We start from the raw sequence: 24,125 nt of genomic DNA on the forward strand, positions 1-24,125 counted from the left end.
ATGGGTCAAATGATAAGGGACAATATCGGTGGCACCCAACTGTAGGTTCAATATCCATCCACTGTGGGTGTTATTTATATAATACAAATGGTTATGATTAGATATAAGGTCGGGGTTATGCAACCTTAGGCATGGGTGCCAACTTTGCCACAGGGGAGGGTGAGCACTGGCACACCGGCTAAGTGTGACTGTGAGGGAGAGAGGGATCTTTCTTTTCAAATAAAAATACTTAAAAATAAAAATGAACATCTGTATATGCAAATTACATCCTGCACACACAATTCCACTTTCATTCAAACTCTGATCTCGGACGATCTGGGGAGAGATTCTGGTGGGTGGGTGGGTTATTGCTCAGTGAGTCCGAATCTAATCAATGATCATTTCATCCTAAATATATTCCATTTCTGGGCACAGGTCTCCACCAGGAGGATAGGAGTGTGAGTGTGATGTTTGGCAAAATGTTTAGGAGCAATATAAATGTGTGTGTGCGTGTGCGTTTTACATATGTAAGACTTTCAACCTACATTATAATGACACATGGCATACGCAACATTGGGACAGAATAATGGCCTAGTACATACATGGGCCACATGCGGCCCAGGGGTCACATGCGGCCCTCACCATCACTTAATGCGGCCCACAGGTTAATATCAAAATACTGATCTATTATTGATTTCAGCTAATTACTAGTATTAAAATGTCTTTTTTTATGTCAAATGTATTTTTATTTAGTTCATAAAGTTAACATAACTATAACTAAATGCATTTGAAATTAAATTAAAAAAAGGTTACTTTTCAGGATTCCAATTAAAAAATAGCAACAAATTATTCAGGATGTCAATTAAAATATATAGCAAAAATAGCTGATCTACAAGCTCAAAACGCGCCGCGTTGTAGATCGGCTATATTTGCTATGCCAGTAATGCAATGTGGCCCTCTGGACTGGAGTGAGTATGGAAATATGGTGGCCCTCTCCATCGTCAAAGCTGCCCACCCCTGGCCTATAGTATGTATACTGTATATTGAGCCAAACCCAATAACTGGTTCTGGCTCTGGTAGAAAGGCTTGTAACAAGAACACTGCTTTGTGACATCCTGCCCGAGCCGCGTCATTCTCTCTCTCAGACAGCAGAGATGACGCCAGGGTGCCAGACAGACCACAGCTGGGCCTGGCCTGGCCTGGCCTGCCTGGATGGGATCCAATCGATACGCTCACCATCCATCCAGCGGATCCGCAGGCTGTGATTAACGCGGCGGGAAGTCTAGCCCGATCTGAAGACCGGCCGCTTGGACCCAGATCTCCAGCACTGGGAGCCACAGAGGGAGGAGCCAGACACACAAGGCAGGCAGAGAGGCAGGCAGGCAGAGAGGCAGGCAGGCAGAGAGGCAGGCAGAGAGGCAGGCAGGCAGAGAGGCAGGCAGAGAGGCAGGCAGAGAGGCAGGCAGAGAGGCAGGCAGGCAGAGAGGCAGGCAGAGAGGCAGGCAGAGAGGCAGGCAGAGAGGCAGGCAGGCAGAGAGGCAGGCAGAGAGGCAGGCAGGCAGAGAGGCAGGCAGAGAGGCAGGCAGGCAGAGAGGCAGGCAGGCAGACAGACAGGCAGGCAGAGAGGCAGGCAGAGAGGCAGGCAGAGAGGCAGGCAGGCAGAGAGGCAGGCAGAGAGGCAGGCAGGCAGAGAGGCAGGCAGGCAGACAGACAGGCAGGCAGAGAGGCAGGCAGAGAGGCAGGCAGAGAGGCAGGCAGAGAGGCAGGCAGGCAGAGAGGCAGGCAGAGAGGCAGGCAGGCAGAGAGGCAGGCAGAGAGGCAGGCAGGCAGAGAGGCAGGCAGAGAGGCAGGCAGAGAGGCAGGCAGGCAGACAGACAGGCAGGCAGGCAGACAGACAGACAGGCAGGCAGGCAGGCAGGCAGGCAGGCAGGCAGGCAGCAAAATAAACAAATCAAAATAAATAAAAATAGGGAGTTTTATGGGATAGATGATGAGACACCGGGGAGCGCAAAGAGAAAGGCTGCTGCGTGACGGGAAGGAAGGAAGTGGAATTAGACGTGGAGATGCAGAGGCCATGTTTGATCCAGACGTTAGAGAGAGTACTGCCCCAGGCCTATCGGCTGAGGAGACGCACGCACGCACGCACGCACGCACGCACGCACGCACGCACGCACAACGTGATCACAGGGAGCATGTCCCTCCATTCGAATGACGGCGACTGGAGGAAAAACTGCTTTGAGAATAAGGTATTATTGTTTGTTCTTTACACACAACAGAAACCAAGGATTATATTATATCTCAAGAGTGAGAGACCACAGCAAAAACACATCCTGAAGGCCCACGCATACTCCACTTTTAGGTGATAACGTACTCACCTCGGTGGTTGGAAAACTACAACATGACGTCACTGAAGCTGCGGTGATTAAAGCGACTCACCGCTCACCTGAACACATATCTCCGTTTTTACTAAAACTACAACATGATGTCACTGAGCCGCGGTGGTAAGAGACTCACCGCTCACCCAAACACATCTCTCTGTTTTTACTAAAACTACAACATGACGTTACTGAAGCCGCGGTGGTAAGAGACTCACCGCTCACCCCAAACACATCTCTCTGTTTTTACTATAACTACAACATGACGTCACTGAAGCCGCGGTGGTAAGAGACTCACCGCTCACCCCAAACACATCTCTCTGTTTATACTAAAACTACAACATGACGTCACTGAAGCCGCGGTGGTAAGAGACTCACCGCTCACCCAAACACATCTCTCTGTTTATACTAACCAACATTTAGGTGATAAGTGGACTATGCGTCCAGCATTAGCCTCCTTGCTCCATGGTGGGAGGAAAACAACAGCACATGTATTTTTGTTCTCCATGTGAGTGCTGTGACCACTTTTACATAGCTAGCGTCTTATGAGCGGTGGGGTTCTTTAGGTTCCGGCCTACACGCAGTCACGCACGGCACATAAGTGGTTAATACAAGTGTGCGCACGCACGCGCACACACACACACACACACACACACACACACACACACACACACACACACACACACACACACACACACACACACACACACACACACACACACACACACACACACACACACACACACACACACACACACACTTAAACAGAGCTACATGTTGTGGTCATCCTTTTCCAGACAGCCTAGTAGGAGCTAATGAAAACAGTTCACAGTGGTGCAGCCCAGTAGCCAATGACAACAGTTCACAGTGCGGCAGAGTAGCCAATGACAACAGCTCTAACGGTGACCTTCCCGGCCACACAGATTGTGGAACTTCCAGTGAGTCACTGACGAGCTGCGAGGAAACACCTTGGTCCAGTTGTAGGATGACTGTATGTTAATGACTACCGACTGGAACATGACACTAGAATGGAAAATGACTGGCCTTTCCAAACCAGTGTTGTTTTCGTCGACTAAAACTAAGACGAAAAATGTTCGTCAACTACCTTTTTTCACAGTCAAAAACTAAATGGAAACTAAGCTATGGTGACTAAAACTAAGACTAAATATATTGACAATTTCGTCAACAAATAAAAACTAGACTAAAATGTTAGGAAGGGACTAGTGGACAAGCTGGACACTATGTGAGCTTGTAGATCGGATCACTAGTCCCATCTCCCTTCCTAACATTTTAGTCTAGTTTTTATTTGTTGACGAAATTGTCAATATATTTAGTCTTACTTTTAGTCATCATAGCTTAGTTTTCATTTAGTTTTCTGCAGTGAAAAAAGGTAGTCGACGAACATTTTTCGTCTTAGTTTTAGTCAACGACAACAACACAGAAGGAAAGATTCCCGGAAATAATAATTCAAGCTCTGGATAGCTATAATCTATCGTGATTCTTTGAGCTATACGAAGCTAAGGCTCACAAATAATACCAAACATTGAAAAGCAAACAGTTAATTAACAACTTCTGTATAGTAAAATGAATATCTGATGTGGAAGAGAAGGAGGACAAAATGATTAAACTAGAAAAAGGTGCAATTCCTGGAAATCCATGATATTATTACATCATGGTTGCGCGGCTTGCGCCAACCTTAACATTCACTGAGTCGGGGGGGGGGGGGGGCACGCAGACCTCTATGCTCACAATCTGCGATGCGATGTGAGCTTGTATATCAGCTGTTCTCTGTGAGCAATACTGTTGCGCTTTGAAGTATAAATGTCTCCTAGGGTGCATCTCACTAGCCATTAGCCAACTCACAAGAGGAGGTTGAATGAACTGAAACATAAACATAAACATAAAATAAAACATTCACTGATTCACTTGCGTAAAGTTCCACCAACACAGTTTTTACTTCACACAGAAGTGTAAATCAGTGGTTCCCAAAGTGAGGTCCTTGGACCCCCAGGGGTCATTGAGGGAGTTCCAGGCCAGGGGGTACCCATCTAAATGATAGTTTGGAACCAAATGGACCCTTATGGGTCTGTAACTGACCCGTTAGGGTCCATTTGGTTCCATTTGTACACTCTCAGAGTTAAATTAACATTGATTTTACAATATAAATTGGGGTCCCAGAGATAGAAATGCCATTAAATGGGGGTCTGTAGACTAATGCATGTCAAACTGTCTCTCTGCAGCCCTGTCTCACTGCAGTGATACTCTATTACAGAGTAATGCCAAGGTTCTGTCTGTCTCTCTGCAGCCCTGTCTCACCTCTCTATACCTCCTACAGAGTAATGCCACGGTTCTGTCTGTCTCTCTGCAGCCTGTCTCACCTTTCCATTCCTCCTACAGAGTAACTGTCTCTCTGCAGCCTGTCTCACCTCTCCATTCCTCCTACAGTACAGAGTAACTGTCTCTCTGCAGCCTGTCTCACCTCTCCATTCCTCCTACAGAGTAACTGTCTCTCTGCAGCCTGTCTCACCTCTCCATTCCTCCTACAGAGTAACTGTCTCTCTGCAGCCTGTCTCACCTCTCTATTCCTTCTACAGAGTAACTGTCTCTATGCAGCCTGTCTCACCTCTCCATTCCTCCTACAGAGTAACTGTCTCTCTGCAGCCTGTCTCACCTCTCCATTCCTCCTACAGAGTAACTGTCTCTCTGCAGCCTGTCTCACCTCTCCATTCCTCCTACAGAGTAACTGTCTCTCTGCAGCCTGTCTCACCTCTCCCTTCCTCCTACAGAGTAACTGTCTCTCTGCAGCCTGTCTCACCTCTCCCTTCCTCCTACAGAGTAACTGTCTCTCTGCAGCCTGTCTCACCTCTCCATTCCTCCTACAGAGTAACTGTCTCTCTGCAGCCTGTCTCACCTCTCCATTCCTCTTACAGAGTAACTGTCTCTCTGCAGCCTGTCTCACCTCTCCCTTCCTCCTACAGAGTAACTGTCTCTCTGCAGCCTGTCTCACCTCTCCCTTCCTCCTACAGAGTAACTGTCTCTCTGCAGCCTGTCTCACCTCTCCCTTCCTCCTACAGAGTAACTGTCTCTCTGCAGCCTGTCTCACCTCTCCATTCCTCCTACAGAGTAACTGTCTCTCTGCAGCCTGTCTCACCTCTCCATTCCTCCTACAGAGTAACTGTCTCTCTGCAGCCTGTCTCACCTCTCCATTCCTCCTACAGAGTAACTGTCTCTCTGCAGCCAGCTGTCTCACCTCTCCATTCCTCCTACAGAGTAACTGTCTCTCTGCAGCCTGTCTCACCTCTCCATAATTACTCCGTCTCATACAGAGACGGGAGGACTTGTCTAAACAAGATAAAGACCCCAGGCGGAGCCGGGCAGGCAGGCACAGCCATGGACGACTATGGAAAGATGGAAATGAGAGAGAATGGGAGCGTTACACACACCGACCGCTCTGTGGGGGGAAACAAAACAAAGTGTCACATTTTCAACAAAATGGACAGTGGAAACGAGAGGGGAAGAGAATGATAGTTTTTTTCTGTCTTGTGTTATTTTGGTGGTTGGAGAGTCCCTAATGTTACGTGTTTACAGAAGTACTACAGAGAGTAATATCATATTTGATCTCTAACCAACTACTGTAGAATGTACAGTAGGAACCAGTGTTGTTTTTGTCGACTAAAGCTAAGACGAAAAATGTTCGTCGACTACCCTTTTCCACTGACGAAAACTAAATGGAAACTAAATGAAAACTAAGCTATGATGACTTAAAACTAAGCTAAATGTATTGACAATTTCGTCAACAGATAAAAACTAGATTAAAATGTTAGGGACTAGTGGACAAGAGATCCAGTATAAGTCATTTTACACGTGGTTGCATGCTGAAAATAGCCAATCTACAAGCTCACAACGCGCCGCGCTGCGACGCGTTGTGAGCTTGTAGATCGGCTATTTTCAGCAAGTGTAAAATCAGTCATTACGGCGGCATCAAGGCCCGCCAAAATACATTTTAGTCGACTAAATTGACTGCAGATTTAGTTGAATAAATGTAATAAGATTTTAACATTCCAGGTGACTAAAATATGACTAAAACTAAATGAAGTTTCATTCCAAAGACTATGACTAAACTAAAATAGAAATTTGCTGCCAAAAACAACACTGGTAGGAACCAGTGAAGTCATTCTGGTAGTACAGTAGAATGTACAGTAGGAACTGTTATGATATTAGCCCATGCACAGTACATCGTAGTATATGTACTTGAACTTGAGATACAGTGTACTTGATATGTATTGTGTACTGCCTGTACTGTAGCATACTTTATAGATAGGCTACGAGAGACATCTCGTGGCAGCAAGGTCAGCCTTGCTGCAGTAGGCACGTTCTTCTGTCTCATATGTTATTGTCACGTCATTATGATCCAGCACTATATATGTTTCCTGTTTGTGTAATAAACTGTGTGAACTTTAGCGTGATACTGTCTCGTGTCTCGTTAATTTGTTCTCCCGGGCCCGCCGCCGCACCAAAGGAATACTTCAACAGGATTGTCACACACCACCCAGCCTGCACACACTACCTGTCTGTCAGAACCAGACGAGGGTCCAGTACTTAGAGATTACAACAGGAACCAGTGAAGTCATTCTGGTAGTATAGGTCCCAAATAGAGGGTATGCGCATGTATAAAGTGAGTGGCAAATCGAGTGGCAAATCGAGTGGCAAAGTGAGTTTAACATCGTTTAATGCAATCATATTGGACTTTTCTGTGTGGATGTATGGGCTGTCAAGGCCAGAAAGTAGTTTTTTGGCACTCAGTAGGCGTTCCCGCATAACTTCCTGGTTTGATGATGATGTCACACGCATACCCTCTATAGGCAGCAGCACATCGCCAACGGTTTCCTTTCCAGATGCTGACAAGTCATAATTATGACATTATTTATCCATTCAATGTTTACCTTCCAGATGATCACAACTCATATGACATATTATGCACTGAATGCCCACAGATAGTTGATATTATGCAGCGTGTGAGTTACCAGTGCGTGCGTGCGTGCCTGCGTGCGTGCCTGCGTGCGTGCGTGCGTGCGTGCGTGCGTGCATTCCACCCACAACACCTGATGTTGCAGGAATGCACACTGACTAACAGCAGAGCACTTGGCTCTGGACCAAAGGTCAATTCAGCTAAAAGACAAGACCAGACAGACAGACAGACAGACAGACAGACACCTCATACACACATTTCAGACAAACATCCTGTGTTCCGTCTGTGTTTCATGGCCGCCTCAATGCTTTTCCAATGGTGGAAGTCACGTGGTTTTCGACCATCAAACACAAGGGGGGAGGGGGGCAATCAAACACAAGTGTTTGGTCGAATTAAAACCACGTGACTTTCATTGGAAAAGCATTGAGGAGGGCCATGAAACGCGGACGGAACAGAGCATGTTCGTTTGATATGTGAGAATGAGGCCAGACAGACAGACAGACAGACAGACCGACCGCTAGAGCCGTACAAATCTTCTCTTATGGGGGGGTCCCTGCCCTGGCATATCTTTTCAAATGGGGGTCCGCGGGGGCTAATTGGGGGCCAATGTGGGGGTCCTTGACATGAAGGAGTGTTGTGAAACACATGGTATCCAGTACAGTAGAAAGAGAAAGCATTCTCCACATGGGTTGGGTCGCTGTGTGTTCTCTCTACCGAGGCCACACGTCTTCAACCGGGACAAAGGTACAATTCAGCTTCACAACATTCACTCACGCACACCGTGTGCGTGTGTGCGGGCGTCGTGCGTCGTGCGTGTGTGTGTGTGTGTGTGTGCGTGCGTGTGTCTCCTCAGTTGACAGGCCTAGGGCGTTCACAAGGAGGGTTCAAAGTTCACAGTCATTGCAGGTCATAAATGTGAGTAGTACACACACACACACACACACACACACACACACACACACACACACACACACACACACACACACACACACACACACACACACACACACACACACACACACACACACACACACACACACACACACACACACACACACACACACACACACACACACACACACCTCATTGACAACTGCACCCTTCTAATTATATAATCTAGTCTCTCTCCGTGAAAACACACTCTCTCTCTCTCTCTTCCTCGATCGCTCATCATGAATTCACCATGAATAGAAACCTTTATTGACCATTATTATAGCGGGCGTTGACACTTAAGCGTTGCCCTGCTTGCCCCCTGGCAGGTAAATAAAACTTTGGGGCAGGTGGAGGAGTTTGCTTTCAGCTTGCCCCGAACCGCCGACCGGGCGAGTGCTCGTTTGAGAGAGAGGGAGACGCAACAGTCTATAAACACAACAACGAGATATATATCTGTCTAAACACCTGAGCGCGGCCAGAGCGCTCTGTCTTCTGGCCTGTGGAATACAAAATAAGAGCACTGTTTACCAATCCTATATACAGTTGGGTGCCACCGATATTGTCCCTTATCATTTGACCCATTTAGGCCTGACCTCAACATTTTTAAAAAATCCTTCTAAATCCTCCAGTTTTCTGAAATAAATATTTTCACGATTTTTCAAAAATAGCAGACCTACAAGCTCGTAGCGCGCCACTCGGTGGCGCGCTATGAGCTTGTAGATCTGCTATTTTTCAATAGCTAAATTATAACAATGTTTAAAACACCAAAAGGGGTTCCCGCCCAAAATGGGTTAACTGTCCTTTTGCGCAGATCACGCAAACCTCAGCAAAAAGAAAAGGACAATATCGATGGCCTCCAACTGTATATAATGTGTCGTTTTCAATGTTGCTGCACTTAAAAATATAAATAAGTGTTGAACCTGTAGTCATATTCATAGCTATATGTAGGTATTTGGCATAAGAATTGAGGTATGACATTGTTCTTGAAAAGGATGGGATGTCCGCGCACACTGTTTCACTGCTCACAGGATTTTTTATTTATTTGGTACAACGTTTCGACCCTTGCGGGTCTTCGTCAGGTATGACGCAAGGACAACACAAGAGACGGTCGCGGCCACACAGCCAACTCAAGGTATGGCCACTGAGCCGACTTGGGGACCCAACGCAAGGACACCACAAGAGACTGTCACGGCCACACAGCCAACTCAAGGTATGGCCACGGAGCCGACTTGGGGACCCAACACAAGGACAACACAAGAGACGGTCACGGCCACACAGCCAACTCAAGGTACGGCCACGGAGCCGACTTGGGGACCCAACGCAAGGACAACACAAGAGACGGTCACGGCCACACAGCCAACTCAAGGTACGGCCACGGAGCCGACTTGGGGACCCAACGCAAGGACAACACAAGAGACGGTCACGGCCATACAGCCAACTCAAGGTACGGCCACGGAGCCGACTTGGGGACCCAACGCAGCTCCTCCAAGGAAAACAAACAAATGAACGGAGCTGAACGTGAATCCCCCCCACCGCCCACCCCTTTTTTTCCCTCACTGTATATGTTTATTTTCCCTTTTTACCTCCATTATGATGAATTCCTGTTCTGTTCTTTGTCTATATAGAAGTGTCTATTTGTACGTCTCTAAATGTTTTTGATGAATTGAACATGGTGGACCCTATTGGAAACAAGTGTAATGCTTAATTGGGTCGTCCACTCACAGTTAACAGCCTTTGTATTGAGTTTGTGCTTGAAATGTACTGTAATTATTTCAAATCAATCAATCAATGACATTGTTCTTAACACAGCACCAGAAAGTAGAAAAAAATAATAAATAAAAAAGTGTCACTGTGAATTGAATGGTAATGCAAATTTGATCTGACGATTTACTTTTTGGGCAAGTGGGCATGACCTTATACGGCAAGTAGAACATGACCTGTACTTGCCCAAACGGGTAAGTGCCTTAGTAAGTGGTAGTGTCCTGCACGCACGCACGCACATATACGCACACACCTCTTTGCTGTTTAAGTGTTTACTTCCTTTTCCTGTTTACGGTAAGTGAAAACACTCTTCCCTCCGTTTCTTTCTGGTAAATTATCGGACGGACACAACAAGCACACACTGGAAGGTTCAAATCCAAAACCACCCTCTAAACTAATTTCATCTTCACAGCGGAAGGAATTGTCCAGCTGGCAGTGCACGATCACGTGTGTGTGTATGTGCCAGTGTGTGTGTGTGTGTGTGTGTGTGTGTGTGTGTGTGTGTGTGTGTGTGTGCTTGCGTTCCTGCATGCGTGCATTCAAGGTCACCACATACTGCCAACTGTCTGTCTTGATTGGTTCTTGTCGAGGAAGGTCTACTTAACCCATTTAGGCCCATTTAGACGTAAAAATTAAAAAAAATGTCTTCTAAATCCTGACAGTTTTCTGAAAAACTCATGTTTCTAAGTCAAGTGGTTCTCAAACTATTTCACGTCAAGGACCCCAAAAATTATATATAATTGGCCACCGACCCCCCATCTGAAAATGTTATTCCAGGAACCCGTCAGAAGCAAAGATTTGAGTTAAATTTACACGATTAAAAAATAGCTAAAGTATAACATAATACTTGAAAACACCAAAAGGGGTTCCCGTCCAGAATGGGTTGAAGGTGGCCTTACACTAGCCGATTTTTTTCAATCTGAAATCTGATAGCACCACACACTACAGGATAATCGGAGCGGGGCAGAGCAAATATCAAACATTCTTGATGTTGATCGGGCCGATCCCGATCGCGCTTTGAGCACGGCCCCGAGCAGATCGAATGAGTCGGGCACCCCCCCCCCCCCCCCCCGAGCGTCAAAAAATGCCCGATTATGGGCTAGTGTAAGGCCACCTTAACTCTAGTCGATTGTTAATTTTAATCGGGTCAGTGTAGAGGTGGAGTCAGAGCAGCGGGGGCTGATTTTTTTAATCTTCGTGGACTGAGTGGAAAAGCCACCGTGACACATACGGGCAAAACGCACAAACCGGCGTGTTGACAATGACATCATCATCATCATCATGATCACTGAATGAAAGTGGACCCCGGGGCCGTTTCAAATGCCAACAGTCAGTCAGTACTCCAGCCTAGCTTTACACAATAGGGACTTTAAGCAACGACTGTTTCAGGACGGCGACGCTATGCGGAAGTACGGCGGCTATGACGCCGTCGCTGTCAAAATCGTTAAGCAAACAGCCGTCGGCGACGGCGACATTGGTTCCCATGGTTAAACACCCCGTCGCGCGTCAGCTAACTTGCCGATATTGCTTAATTCTTACATGCGCTGGACATGATCAGCAGTGGAAAGAGGAAGGTGCTGGAGCAATCTGTGTTATTCTAAAACCGTTTTAATAAACATGGTTAATATGACATATGGTATTAGTGTTATTTCTTCATTCAGAGCATGCCAACACATTACACAGCATAAGAGAGGTGATGGAGCAATCGGTGTAAATGTATGACAGCTATCATTTCAATAAACATGGTTATGTCATGGCGTTGTAGACACTACGTGTAAGTGTAGCTTCTGCCGTAGTAGAAAGGGCTGCGACGGAGAGCAGGTTTATGTATCGAGCACTGATCCATTTCCGGTTGCCGTAGCCGACTGCCGTAGCCGCCGTTGCTTAAAGTCGATGATGTCTTTACCAGAGCACACGGATTGAATGGTAGTACCAGTGTTGTTTTTGGCAGCAACATTTTATTTTAGTTTTAGTCATATAGTCTTTTGAATAGTTTTCATTTAGTTTTAGTCACATTTTAGTCACCTGGAATGTTTTAGTTTTTAGTCGTGTTCAATCTACGGTTGATTCGGTCGACTAAAATGTGCTTTGGCGGGCCTTGATGCCGTCGTAATGACTGTTTATACTCTTGATGAAAATAGCCGATATACAACCTTGGCTGGTAATCCAGCATCCCAGTGTGTCGCGGGTTCAAGTCCCGATCCCGACGACCCTGGCCGGTCGCCTCCCTACTGGTCAAAACCTGGCACTGCAGGCGGGCTGGGCCCAGGTTAACCCATTTTGGGCGGGAACCCCTTTTGGTGTTAGCATTATGTTATGCTATATGCTATTTTTCAAAAATAGCATATCTACAAGCTCATAGCACGCCACCGAGTGGCGCGCTACGAGCTTGTAGGTCTGCTATTTTTGAAAAATGGAAGAACCACTGACATAGAAACATAGCTTTTTCAGAAAACTGTCAGGATGTAGAAGACATTTTTAGAATCTGATCTCAGGTCAAAATGGGTTAAATGTATGAATTAATCGTTACGCACAGGTACCACGAGAACAGCGCGAGGGGTACTACGATATGAGCCGACCGACCAATCATATCAACGCTCGAGGGGTACTACGATAGGTGCCGACCAATCACGTCAACGCTCGATGGGTACTACGATAGGTGCCGACCAATCACGTCAACGCTCGATGGGTACTACCCGGAAGGCTTCCGTCGTTCTTCCGGGTCCGTCAAAACGCCACTGAGCAACTTCCTTTTGAAGTGAATAGCGGGGGGGGGGCGGGGCTGTCGCTCCTCAATCCGTTCTCTAGATATATTCTAGATCTATGGTCCCCCCCCCCCCCCATCGCTCTCCCCATTTACTGTCTACCTACTGTACAACTATCAATAAAAGGCAAAAATCCCCCAAAAAAAAAATATATATATGTATAAAAAAAAGACACACTGGTTCTCAGACTGAAGCTATAAACTATAGCATATAGGGTCATATAAGTATGCTAACAGGCAGCAGTATGCTCGTGTGGGCGGCTGTGGCTCAGGAGGTAGAGCAGGTCGTCCAATGATCCCTGGGTCGGCGGTTCGAATCCCGGCTCCTCCTCCTGTCCACATGTCGAAGTGTCCTTGGGCAAGACACTGAACCATACATTGCCTCCGATGAGTCGGTCGGTGTGAGCTCGCCACCATTGGTGTGTGAATGTGGGAAGTGAGGACGCTGGCGTCGACTGTTCGCCGCTTCTCCTCCCAATGTATGAATGAATGAACCATTGTAAAGCGCTTTGAGCACTTGGAAAAGCGCTATAAAAATGCAATTCATTTAACAGACTGATGTTATATAGAGGGTATGCGCATGCATAAAGTCAAGTGAGTGGCAAAGTGAGTTTAACGTAATTTAATGCAATCAGATAGGATTCTGTTTGGATGCATGGGCTGTCAAGGACAGAAAGTAGGCGTTCCCGCACAACTTCTGGGTATGATGATGATGTCACGCGCATTACCCTCTATTCATTAACTATAGGGTCATAATAATCACCTGTAGGAGGTCATCGCTCAGCACCTCTGTCTTCTCCGCTCTGTGAAGAGAAACACAGGAAGAAAAAATATATAATATAAAACAGTAGTGCAACATCAACTGAAGCATTTGATATTATGAAATATTAGGAATGCACTGGCATACCCACCGATACCAACATGTTAGGCAGCATTAGTTGTTTCCGATACTGGTATCGGAACAACTCTTAATTTGTGTTTTTCCATAATTATTTTACTCTGCCAGCCATCACAGTAAAACATCCACTTTAAATATTACTTTAAATAAAAACATTTTCTGTTACTCTGACCAGCCACCACAGTGGGTTTTAACCCATTTTGGCCTGACGTCAAAATTAAAAAAATGGCTTTTTAAAATGGCGTTTTTTCTGAAAAACCTCATGTTTCTAGTGGTTCTCAATATTTCATGTCAAGGACCCCAAAAATTATAATGTAATATGCCGCCGACCCCCATCTGAAAATATGTTGTTCCAGGGACCCTCCAGAAGCAAAGATTTGAGTTAAAAACTGAAACTCTGAAAGAATATATATTCAAAGAATTGAGGCACATTTTCACGATTTAAAAAAAATAGCAGACCTACAAGTTCATGAGCTTGTAGATCTGCTATTTTTCAATAGCTAAAGTATAACATAATGCTTAATACACCAACAAGGGTTCCCGCCCAAAATGGGTTAAGCATTATGTTATACTTTAGCTGTTGAAAAATAGCAGATCTACAAGCTCATAGCGCGGCACTGAGTGCCGCGCTACGAGCTTGTAGGTCTGCAATTTTTTAAGTGGTGCAACCACTTCCTTAAGTGAGTATGTGTGTGGGTGCCTGCCTGCCTGGGTGGCTGGCTGGGTGGCTGGGTGCGTCTGAGCACGAAAACAGCATGGTTGTTTTTCACCACCTGTGCGCAAACTAACACACACACAAACACACACGCACATATTAACTGTATATATGGTGATTTTGGGTGTGCCAGTACAGTACAGTACAGTACAGTACAGTACAGTACAGTACAGTACAGTACAGTACAGTACAGTACAGTACAGTACAGTACAGTACAGTACAGTACAGTACAGTACAGTAGACTGAGTAGAGGGACCGCCACCCGGTAACTCTGTCATTTCTCAACCGTTTCAGACGCGGGGCGGCTCGCCGGAATCGGGCCGGCACCCTGGGTGCGTTCCTGTGGGTCTGGAACTCACCCCCCCCCCCCCCCCCCCCCCCCCCGGGGACCCCCACACGGAGTTGCACAACTTACTTCACACGGGTGTGATTTTGAAAAATCGGGACAATGTGGCGCAAATCCTTGAAAATATATTCTTTCAGAGCGAACGTTTTTAACTGAAATCTTTGCTTCTTGGGGGGGGGGGGTCCCTGGAACAACATTATTTTCAGGTGGGGGTCGGCAGGAAAAAATGGACATACAGTATAATTCTAGGGGTCCTTGACATGAAACAGTTTGAGAACCACTGACATAGAAACATAGGGGTTTTCAGAAAACTGTCATGATTTAGAAGGCGTTTGTAGAATCTAGCCTCGGGTCTAAATGGATTAAATAAAAACATGTTCTGTTACTCCAGGGGTTCTCAACCCGTGGGTCGCGACCCCTCGGGGGGGTCGCCAAATTATTTTAGGGGGTCCCCAAATTATTTTCAAAAAAAAAAAAGAAAAAAAAATCACGTTTTTTCAAAAATAGCAGACCTACAAGCTCGTAGCGCGCCACTCGGTGGCGCGCTATGAGCTTGTAGATCTGCTATTTTTAAATAGCTAAATTATAACAATGCTTAAAACACCAAAAGGGGTTCCCGCCCAAAATGGTTTAAGTTACTCTGCCAGCCATCACAGCAAAACATCCACTTTATATATAAAAAAAACAACTGCTTCAAATTGCACACATTATATCAAAGATAGCTCAAGGACAATTACTGACGACTTGAACACGAGTGAGTCGGAACAACGTGTTCACTGGTCACCTTGATGACTTTCCGTTAACTGGTATGTAAATTATATCACAACCGTCCACATTTTGCAAACGCTTTCACGATGACCATACGGTATAACTATTAACGCCATTTTGACCTGAGGACAATTCTACAAATGTCTCCTAAATCCTACACAGTTTTCTGAAAAACCCCATGTTTCTACGTCAGTGGTGCTCAACCTTTTTCATGTCAAGGACCCCCAAAAATATCTGGATTTGGCCGCCGACCCCCCCATCTGAAAATATGTTGTTCCAGGGACCCCCTAGAAGCAAAGACTTGAGTTAAAAATGTTCGCTCTGAAAATATATATATTCAAAGATTCGCACAACATTTTCACGATTTTTCAAAAATAGCAGACCTACAAGCTCGTAGCGCGGCACTCGGTGCCGCGCTACGAGCTTGTAGATCTGCTATTTTTCAACAGCTAAAGTATAACATAATATCGCGGCACCGAGTGCCGCACTACAAGCTTGTAGGTCTGCTATTTTTGAAAAATCGTGAAAATGTGGCACAAATTTGGAATAAATATTCTTTCACAGCAAACGTTTTAACTCAAATCTTTGCTTCTGGGGGGGGGGGGGGGTCCCTGGAACAACATATTTTCAGATGGTGGTCGGCGGCCAATTACATATATTTTTTGGGGGGGTCCTTGACATGAAAATGTTTGAGAACAACATAGGGTTTTTCAGAAAACGGTCATGATTTAGAAGTGTTTGTAAAATCAAGCTCAGGTCTAAAATGCATTAAATGACAATATGCCATGCCATGTTATGCCACGCAGTGCAGTGCCATGTCCCCGTGTAGGGCGTGCCATGTCCCCGTGCAGGGCGTGCCAGTGGCAGTAACATGTCCCCGTGCAGGGCGCGCCAGGGGCAGTAACATGTCCCCGTGCAGGGCGTGCCAGGGGCAGTGCCATGTCCCCGTGCAGGGCGCGCCAGGGGCAGTAACATGCCGTTTGGAAGCTTACTGTGGGCCAAACAGCACTCAGTTGGAACTATTCTCTTAGGAACTAAAAGCAAGAGCCAACTTGTGTAGTAAAACATGCAGCTGAAACAGCAAGTAGAACAAAAACTCTCTACGCCTGAGCCAATAACATCACAGTCCACTCCGACCACTCTCACACATACACTATTTAAAATAGTGTTAAAAAAAAATGACGTTGTTTATTGATATGGAATTGTTACAATGTAACAATGTTGAATAAGTATTAGATTCATTGTTTGTTATGTTTGTTATGTTTTTTTTTCTTTTTAGCTTTACCAAAAGGCCAGCATGGTACATCTTCAATGTGTAAAAGAAAGATTGTGAGAACGTAATGGAATGTTCATTTACGGTAAATGTTTTTAACGTCATTTGGTGAATGTGCTTTGTGAACCACTGGCCCTCCTCCTACACAGACATGCACACACACGCACACACGCACACACACACACACACACACACAAACAGGTCTGTGAAGCCTGTGGCCGTTTTCCATAAAGGAGGACCTGTTTGATCCATACTTTTATAACACAACACAACACAACACAACACAACACAACACAACACAACACACACACACACACACACACACACACACACACACACACACACACACACACACACACACACACACACACACACACACACACACACACACACACACACACACACACCCACACACACACACAGTCGCGTCATGTGCACGTCGTTTTGTTATGACAACAAGGAGAGGTGAGTGGGTGGAGTGCGTGCGTGCGTGCGTGCGTGCGTGCGTGCGTGCGTGCGTGCGTGCGTTACGTGCATGCCTTACGTGCGTGCGTGCGTGCGTCTCAGACACAGCACATGCATGAGGAAGAGTGTGAACTGGAGCAGCAACTCTGACATCATTCCATAACCTTTCTGTCTGAACAGTGAACACACAGGCCAGGACAACAGCACCCTGAGGCTCCGTACACACATAAAGAGCAACTGTTCTGTGCTCTGCCCGTGTTTCATGGCCGCCCCAATGCTTTTCCCAATGGAAGTCACGTGGTTTGACCACGTGGTTTGATTGGGGGGGAAGGGGGGGGAATCAAACAAGTGTTTGGTCAAACCACGTGACTTCCATTGGAAAAGCATTGAGGCGGCCATGAAACACGGGCAGAGCACAGCACAGGTGTTCTTTATGTGTGTACTGTGTACGAAGCCTGACTCTGAACACACAGGCCAGGAAAACAGGCACCCTAGCCTGGAACTCACCTATGCTTTTTATGGCATAGGCAGCTCCCGGCAGGATCCGCCGGGAGAAACTATGCGCAGCTGCGCGACATGAGACTAATTACTTAGAGCGACAGAGGAGTGTGTGTGTGTGTGTGTGTGTACATGTGTGCGTGTGTGTCAATTTAACAAAGGTGCAGACGATCAGAAATCAGCAGAGAGTGAGCGATGTTTGCGCTACTCTATGCCGAATTGAAGTGGACTCAGACCCAGACTTTTTTTTCCTCCCTGGAAATAAAAACGTCTGGGTTTCCGAGGCTACAGGCACCCTGACTGTGTCTCTGAACACACAGGCCAGGACAACAGGCACCCTGACTGTGTCTCTGAACACACAGGCCAGGACAACAGGCACCCTGACTGTGTCTCTGAACACACAGGCCAGGACAACAGGCACCCTGACTGTGTCTCTGAACACACAGGCCAGGACAACAGGCACCCTGACTGTGTCTCTGAACACACAGGCCAGGACAACAGGCAACCTGACTGTGTCTCTGAACACACAGGCCAGGACAACAGGCACCCTGACTGTGTCTCTGAACACACAGGCCAGGACAACAGGCACCCTGACTGTGTCTCTGAACACACAGGCCAGGACAACAGGCACCCTGACTGTGTCTCTGAACACACAGGCCAGGACAACAGGCACCCTGACTGTGTCTCTGAACACACAGGCCAGGACAACAGCACATGTTTCTATGTCATAGACATAGAAACATGTGGTGAAACATGTGTTAGCTACGAGCTTGTAGATCTGCTATTTTTCAATAGCTAAATTATAACATAATGTTTAAAACCCCAAAAGGGGTTCCCGCCCCAAAATGGGTTAAAAGGCATTGAAACTATTTCTGTGCATTGTACAGTGGTCTCATTCCTCTATTGTTTACTACTGTAAAGAGACAACAATTGCTACCTGTGTTGCTGTAAATCAACATAAATGTACTAATTTGGACTTGGAGTCTGACCTAATTACGCAATATTAGGGGTGGTTTAACGTGATTATTGCCACGACAGTGATGCGGTCAGGAACGAGACGTAGGAATGAGACAGATGTAGTCACTACGACCACAAATGTCCCAAGAAACTAGCTAGCCTAGCCACCGAGTTTGCTGCGCTCTGGGAAAACAGAGCAGCTGAATTATTTGTTTTGATTAGGTGTGGAGTGGTGCTCATTTGATCCAAGGCTAGAAGGCGGTTTCAACCAATCAGATTGCTTCCTCGAAACGACCTGTGGTATAATCTAGAATAGACACAATGCAGCGTTTTGCCATGTTTTACCAACTGTACCCACTTCACAGAAATTCAACAAAAATGTTTCTTTTGAAAGTGATTACCGTGTTGGTAGAGAAGGTAGCAAGGCCTCTATTACTCTGTTGCCACAGCAGCAATTAAGAAGTAAACAATTAAGATTGCATTTTTCCCACAATTCACCGTTATTGAAAACCTGGCACGGTGTCCCTATTTTGGGCATGCTATTATGGGCATAAATGCAAACTTTTTATATAAACAAATGTAGATGAAATATAACACTTTTTCACTATTTGTCGTGCGACAAAGTAGGGATTAAGTGGTTAAGTTAAGTTGTTAAGTTGTAGTTGTAGCGTTTATTTTAAGAGTTTATTATTAGTCAGATAACAAGGCAACGTGTAGACCAGACCTACACAATGTACCATTCAGGCATTTAGCAGACGCTCTTAAGTCTTAACCCATTTTGACCTGAGATCAGATTCGAAAAATGTCTTCTACATCCTGACAGTTTTCTGAAAAAGCTATGTTTCTATTTCAGTGGTTCTTCGATTTTTCAAAAATAGCAGACCTGCAAGCTCGTAGCGCGCCACTCGGTGGCGCGCTATGAGCTTGTAGATCTGCTATTTTTCAATAGCTAAAGCATAACATAATGCTAACACCAAAAGGGGTTCCCGCCCAGGCGAGAACAAACAACACAAGGTAATACGTCAGATGCACAGAAATAGTCATATAAGGATCATAAGTATAAGCTAAGAACCTAACATCCGTATATCAGTAGAATATCATGTAGATTGAAACTACACACAACAAGAAAACACTACCGTATAGGTTCCAACTCACAATAATATCTGCGTTCTGCTAAAACAATATAAACCAAACATCTGGCATGTGTACTTCATGTATGTGAATGTATACATCGTAGCATGTACCTCCTATATGGGCAGTGGTTCCCAAACTTTATTTCCACCAAATTGATACTAACCCATTTTGGGGCGGGAACCCCTTTTGGTATTAGCATTATGTTATGCTTTAGCTCAGGGGTGGGCAACTGGTGGCCCGGGGGCCACATGCGGCCCCCACCTTCACTTAATGCGGCCCTCAGGTTAATGTCAGAATTCTGATATAATATTGGTTTCAGCTGTTTGCAATTCCACGACATGCAAAACATGACTCGCTGTAATGACTTCAGTCTAAATTAGTAGCTCAATGCTCAACACACGTATAATTAAAGGCATTTGAAATGACATAAAAATGTTAATTTTCAGGATTCTGATAAAAACAAATAGCAACAATTCAAGATTTCAATTCCAATATAGCAAAAATAGCCGATCTACAAGCTCAAAACGCGTCGCAGCACGACGCGTTTTGAGCTTGTAGATCGGCTATTTTTGCGACGACCGTAATATATGGCCCTAGGGAGTGAGTGTGGAAATATAGTGGCCCTCTCCATCGTCAAAGTTGCCCACCGCTGCCTTAGCTATTGAAAAATAGCAGACCTACAAGCTCGTAGCGCGGCACCGAGTGCCGCGCTACGAGCTTGTAGGTCTGCTATTTTTGAAAAATCGAAGAACGACTGACACATAGAAACATAGCTTTTTCAGAAAACTGTCAGGATTTAGGAGACATTTTTAGAATCTGATCTTACAGTTGGAGGCCATCGATATTGTCCTTTTCTTTTTGCTGAGGTTTGCGTGATCTGCGCAAAAGGAGAGTTAACCCATTTTGGGTGGGAACCCCTTTTGGTGTTTTAAACATTGTTATAATTTAGCTATTGAAAAATAGCAGATCTACAAGCTCATAGCGCGCCACCGAGTGGCGCGCTACGAGCTTTGTAGGTCTGCTATTTTTGAAAAATCGTGAAAATATTTATTTCAGAAAACTGGAGGATTTAGAAGGATTTTTAAATATTTTGAGGTCAGGCCTAAATGGGTCAAATGAAAAGGGACAATATCGGTGGCACCCAACTGTAGGTCAAAATGGGCTAATTATCCCAGCGGACCCTCCATTTGAAGAGATATGCCAGGGAGCCCCACGTTGGGAACCACTATCCTATAGGACATCATCATCATCATCATATAATCCTCCTCCCAGTCTCGGGGGGGGGGGGGGGGTTAGAAGGGGAAAAGAAGGGAACAGTCGCATTTCTCGGGAGCGTTTCCGTTCGTCGCACCAGATCTGCAGAGCGTGTTCAGCCATGTGTGAAAAGCAACCAGTCCTCATTCCTTCATTCTCTCTATAGTGCTGAGATCACCAAGTGTGTGTGTGTGTGTGTATGTGTATGTGTATATATATATATATATATATATATATATGGTACAGTCATCCTTCATCCATCCACATCCAATCAATACACGATGTAAGTGCACGTTACTTTTGCATGTATGCAAACACACTCACAGATTATGCGAACAGACACATGTATGCACGGATTGTGCGTGCACACACACACACACACACACACACACACACACACACACACACACACACACACACACACACACACACACACACACACACACACACACACACACACACACACACACACACACACACACACACACACACACACACACACAAGGTCTCTCGAAGGAGCCGATTTCTCTCCTTCCACCTTTTAACGAAACAGAGCTCAAAGCTCGCCAGGATCAATTAAGTCTCTCTCCCCGCACGAGAGCTATTACCTAATCCATGCCGTTTCATTTAACGGGTTACCTCTGCACAAATGACCCGTACGGGGTCCATATTGAAATGAGGGATTGGGAAATGGTTAACCCATTCTGGGCGGGAACCCCTTTTGGTGTTAGCATTATGTTATGCTTTAGCTATTGAAAAATAGCAGATCTACAAGCTCATTGCGCACCACCGAGTGGCGCGCTACGAGCTTGTAGGTCTGCTATTTTTGAAAAGCAGAAGAACGACTGACATAGAAACATAGCTTGTAGAAGACATTTTTTAGAATCTGTCTTGTAGAAGACATTTTTAGAATCTGTCTTGTAGAAGACATTTTTAGAATCTGTCTTGTAGAAGACATTTTTTAGAATCTGTCTTGTAGAAGACATTTTTAGAATCTATCTTGTAGAAGACATTTTTAGAATCTATCTTGTAGAAGACATTTTTTAGAATCTGTCTTGTAGAAGACATTTTTAGAATCTATCTTGTAGAAGACATTTTTAGAATCTATCTTGTAGAAGACATTTTTAGAATCTGTCTTGTAGAAGACATTTTTAGAATCTGTCTTGTAGAAGACATTTTTAGAATCTGTCTTGTAGAAGACATTTTTAGAATCTGTCTTGTAGAAGACATTTTTAGAATCTCTCTTGTAGAAGACATTTTTAGAATCTGTCTTTCTAGAAGACATTTTTAGAATCTGTCTTGTAGAAGACATTTTTTAGAATCTGTCTTGTAGAAGACATTTTTTAGAATCTGTCTTGTAGAAGACATTTTTAGAATCTGTCTTGTAGAAGACATTTTTAGAATCTGATCTCAGGTAAAAATGGGTTAAAAGAAAATAACACTGAGGGGTTTTTTTTACAGGGCAGTGAAATGCTGGTAGATAAGCCGCCGGCACATTGAGAGTGTAAGTTTACACCCAGCCAGGCCATAATAATAATAACGTGCTTACCTCATCAGTGTCTGAAACCTACTCCCCCAGTTATGACACAGACAACGCCAGAGGCCACTTCAATCGAAAGTGCTGTGTGTGCGTTTGTGTGTGCGTGTGCGTGTGCGTGCGTGCGTTGCGCGCGTGCGTGCGTGCGTGCGTAGGCTGGGCAATCGACTGAAAATGGGAGGTCGGGTGTTCGATCCCCCAGGCCAGGTCTATACCAAAGACTCAAACCAAAATAGATGCCTCCCTGCTTGGTATACTCAGAATCAAGGGTTGGATTGGGGATAGCTCTGGTCCATAGCCTTAACCCATTTTGGGGCGGGAACCCCTTTTTGGCGTTTTAAACATTATGTTATGATTTAGCTATTGAAAAATACCAGATCTACAAGCTTGTAGCGTGTTACTCGCTATTTTTGAAAAATCTTGAAAATGTGGCACAAATCTTTGAATATTCTTTCAGAGCCAACGTTTTTAACTCAAATCTTTGCTTCTGGGGGGGGTCCCTGGAACAACATATTTTCAGATGGGGGTTGGCGGCCAATTACATATATTTATGGGTGTCCTTGACAACGACTGACATAGAAACATAGCTTTTTCAGAAAACTGTCAGGATTTAGAAGACATTTGTAGAATCGTCCTCAGGTCAAAATGGGTTAAGGACTTCCTCTTAAGGCTATGTTCCTCTCCACTTCCTGCGTTCGCATGAAACTCTCACAGCCTGTCGACTTCTGCAAAAATCTAAAGATCTGTTTATTGATTAAAAATCGTGAAAATGTGCCTCAAATCTTTGAATATATATTATTACAGAGTGGACATTTTAACTCAAATCTTTGCTTCTGGGGAGGTCCTTGGAACAACATATTTTCAGATGGGGCCAAATACATATCATTTTTGGGGTCCTTGACATGAAATATTGAGAACCACTGATATAGAAACATGAGGTTTTTCAGAAAACTGTCAAGATTTAGAAGACATTTTTTTAAATTTCGAAATGTCAGGCCTAAATGGGTTAAGGAGAAGTCCTTAAGGCTATGGACCAGAGCTAAGATTGGGGGTAACTAAGTCTCTGCGACATACTAGCGTCATGTCCAGGGGGTGGTACTTACATGTACAGGGGTGCACACAAGCGGTACGCCAGTGCGCATGCGTCGTCAAAATTCATTCTGCGCTGTCAATCAAGCGCCGGGAAGCGCTTCTGCGTACCTGGGGGCTGGGGCCGCCCAGAATGATTATTATGGCCAGAATACTAGTACATTCTGTGGCGAGAGCATTTCCCACCGACTCAAAGTGGCTACTGGCCAATCACAGCACGTCTTGCACTAGTGCACTAGTGCAAGACGTGCACTAGTGCACGGCAGGAGTTTACTACGGAGATAACGTGACACAAATGTTTCGGCTTCTCCGTTTCAGATAGCAAACTACTGTAGTCCCCGGTGTAAAATGGCATGCTGGTGGATGCTTTGCACTCTTCCCATTCGCCGCTGTGCTTGTGTTTGTTTTCC

At 45.3% G+C, this 24,125-nt stretch overlaps 1 protein-coding gene across 1 annotated transcript in view; it reads right to left on the bottom strand.

Moving 5' to 3' along the window:
* LOC306937258 (rho GTPase-activating protein 44-like) overlaps positions 1–24,125 on the bottom strand; it is a gene marked incomplete at its 3' end in the record, with an annotated part of 76,413 nt that overhangs the window by 32,008 nt on the left and 20,280 nt on the right. Inside the window, exon 2 of the mRNA XM_079520925.1 lies at positions 13,545–13,584. Coding sequence (XP_079377051.1) covers positions 13,545–13,584 — 40 coding nt within the window. The remainder of the gene's footprint in view (positions 1–13,544; positions 13,585–24,125) is intronic.

This window comes from Electrona antarctica (genome assembly GCF_951216825.1).
Source record: "Electrona antarctica genome assembly, chromosome: 14".
In the NCBI taxonomy this organism is placed as follows: Eukaryota; Metazoa; Chordata; class Actinopteri; order Myctophiformes; family Myctophidae; genus Electrona; species Electrona antarctica.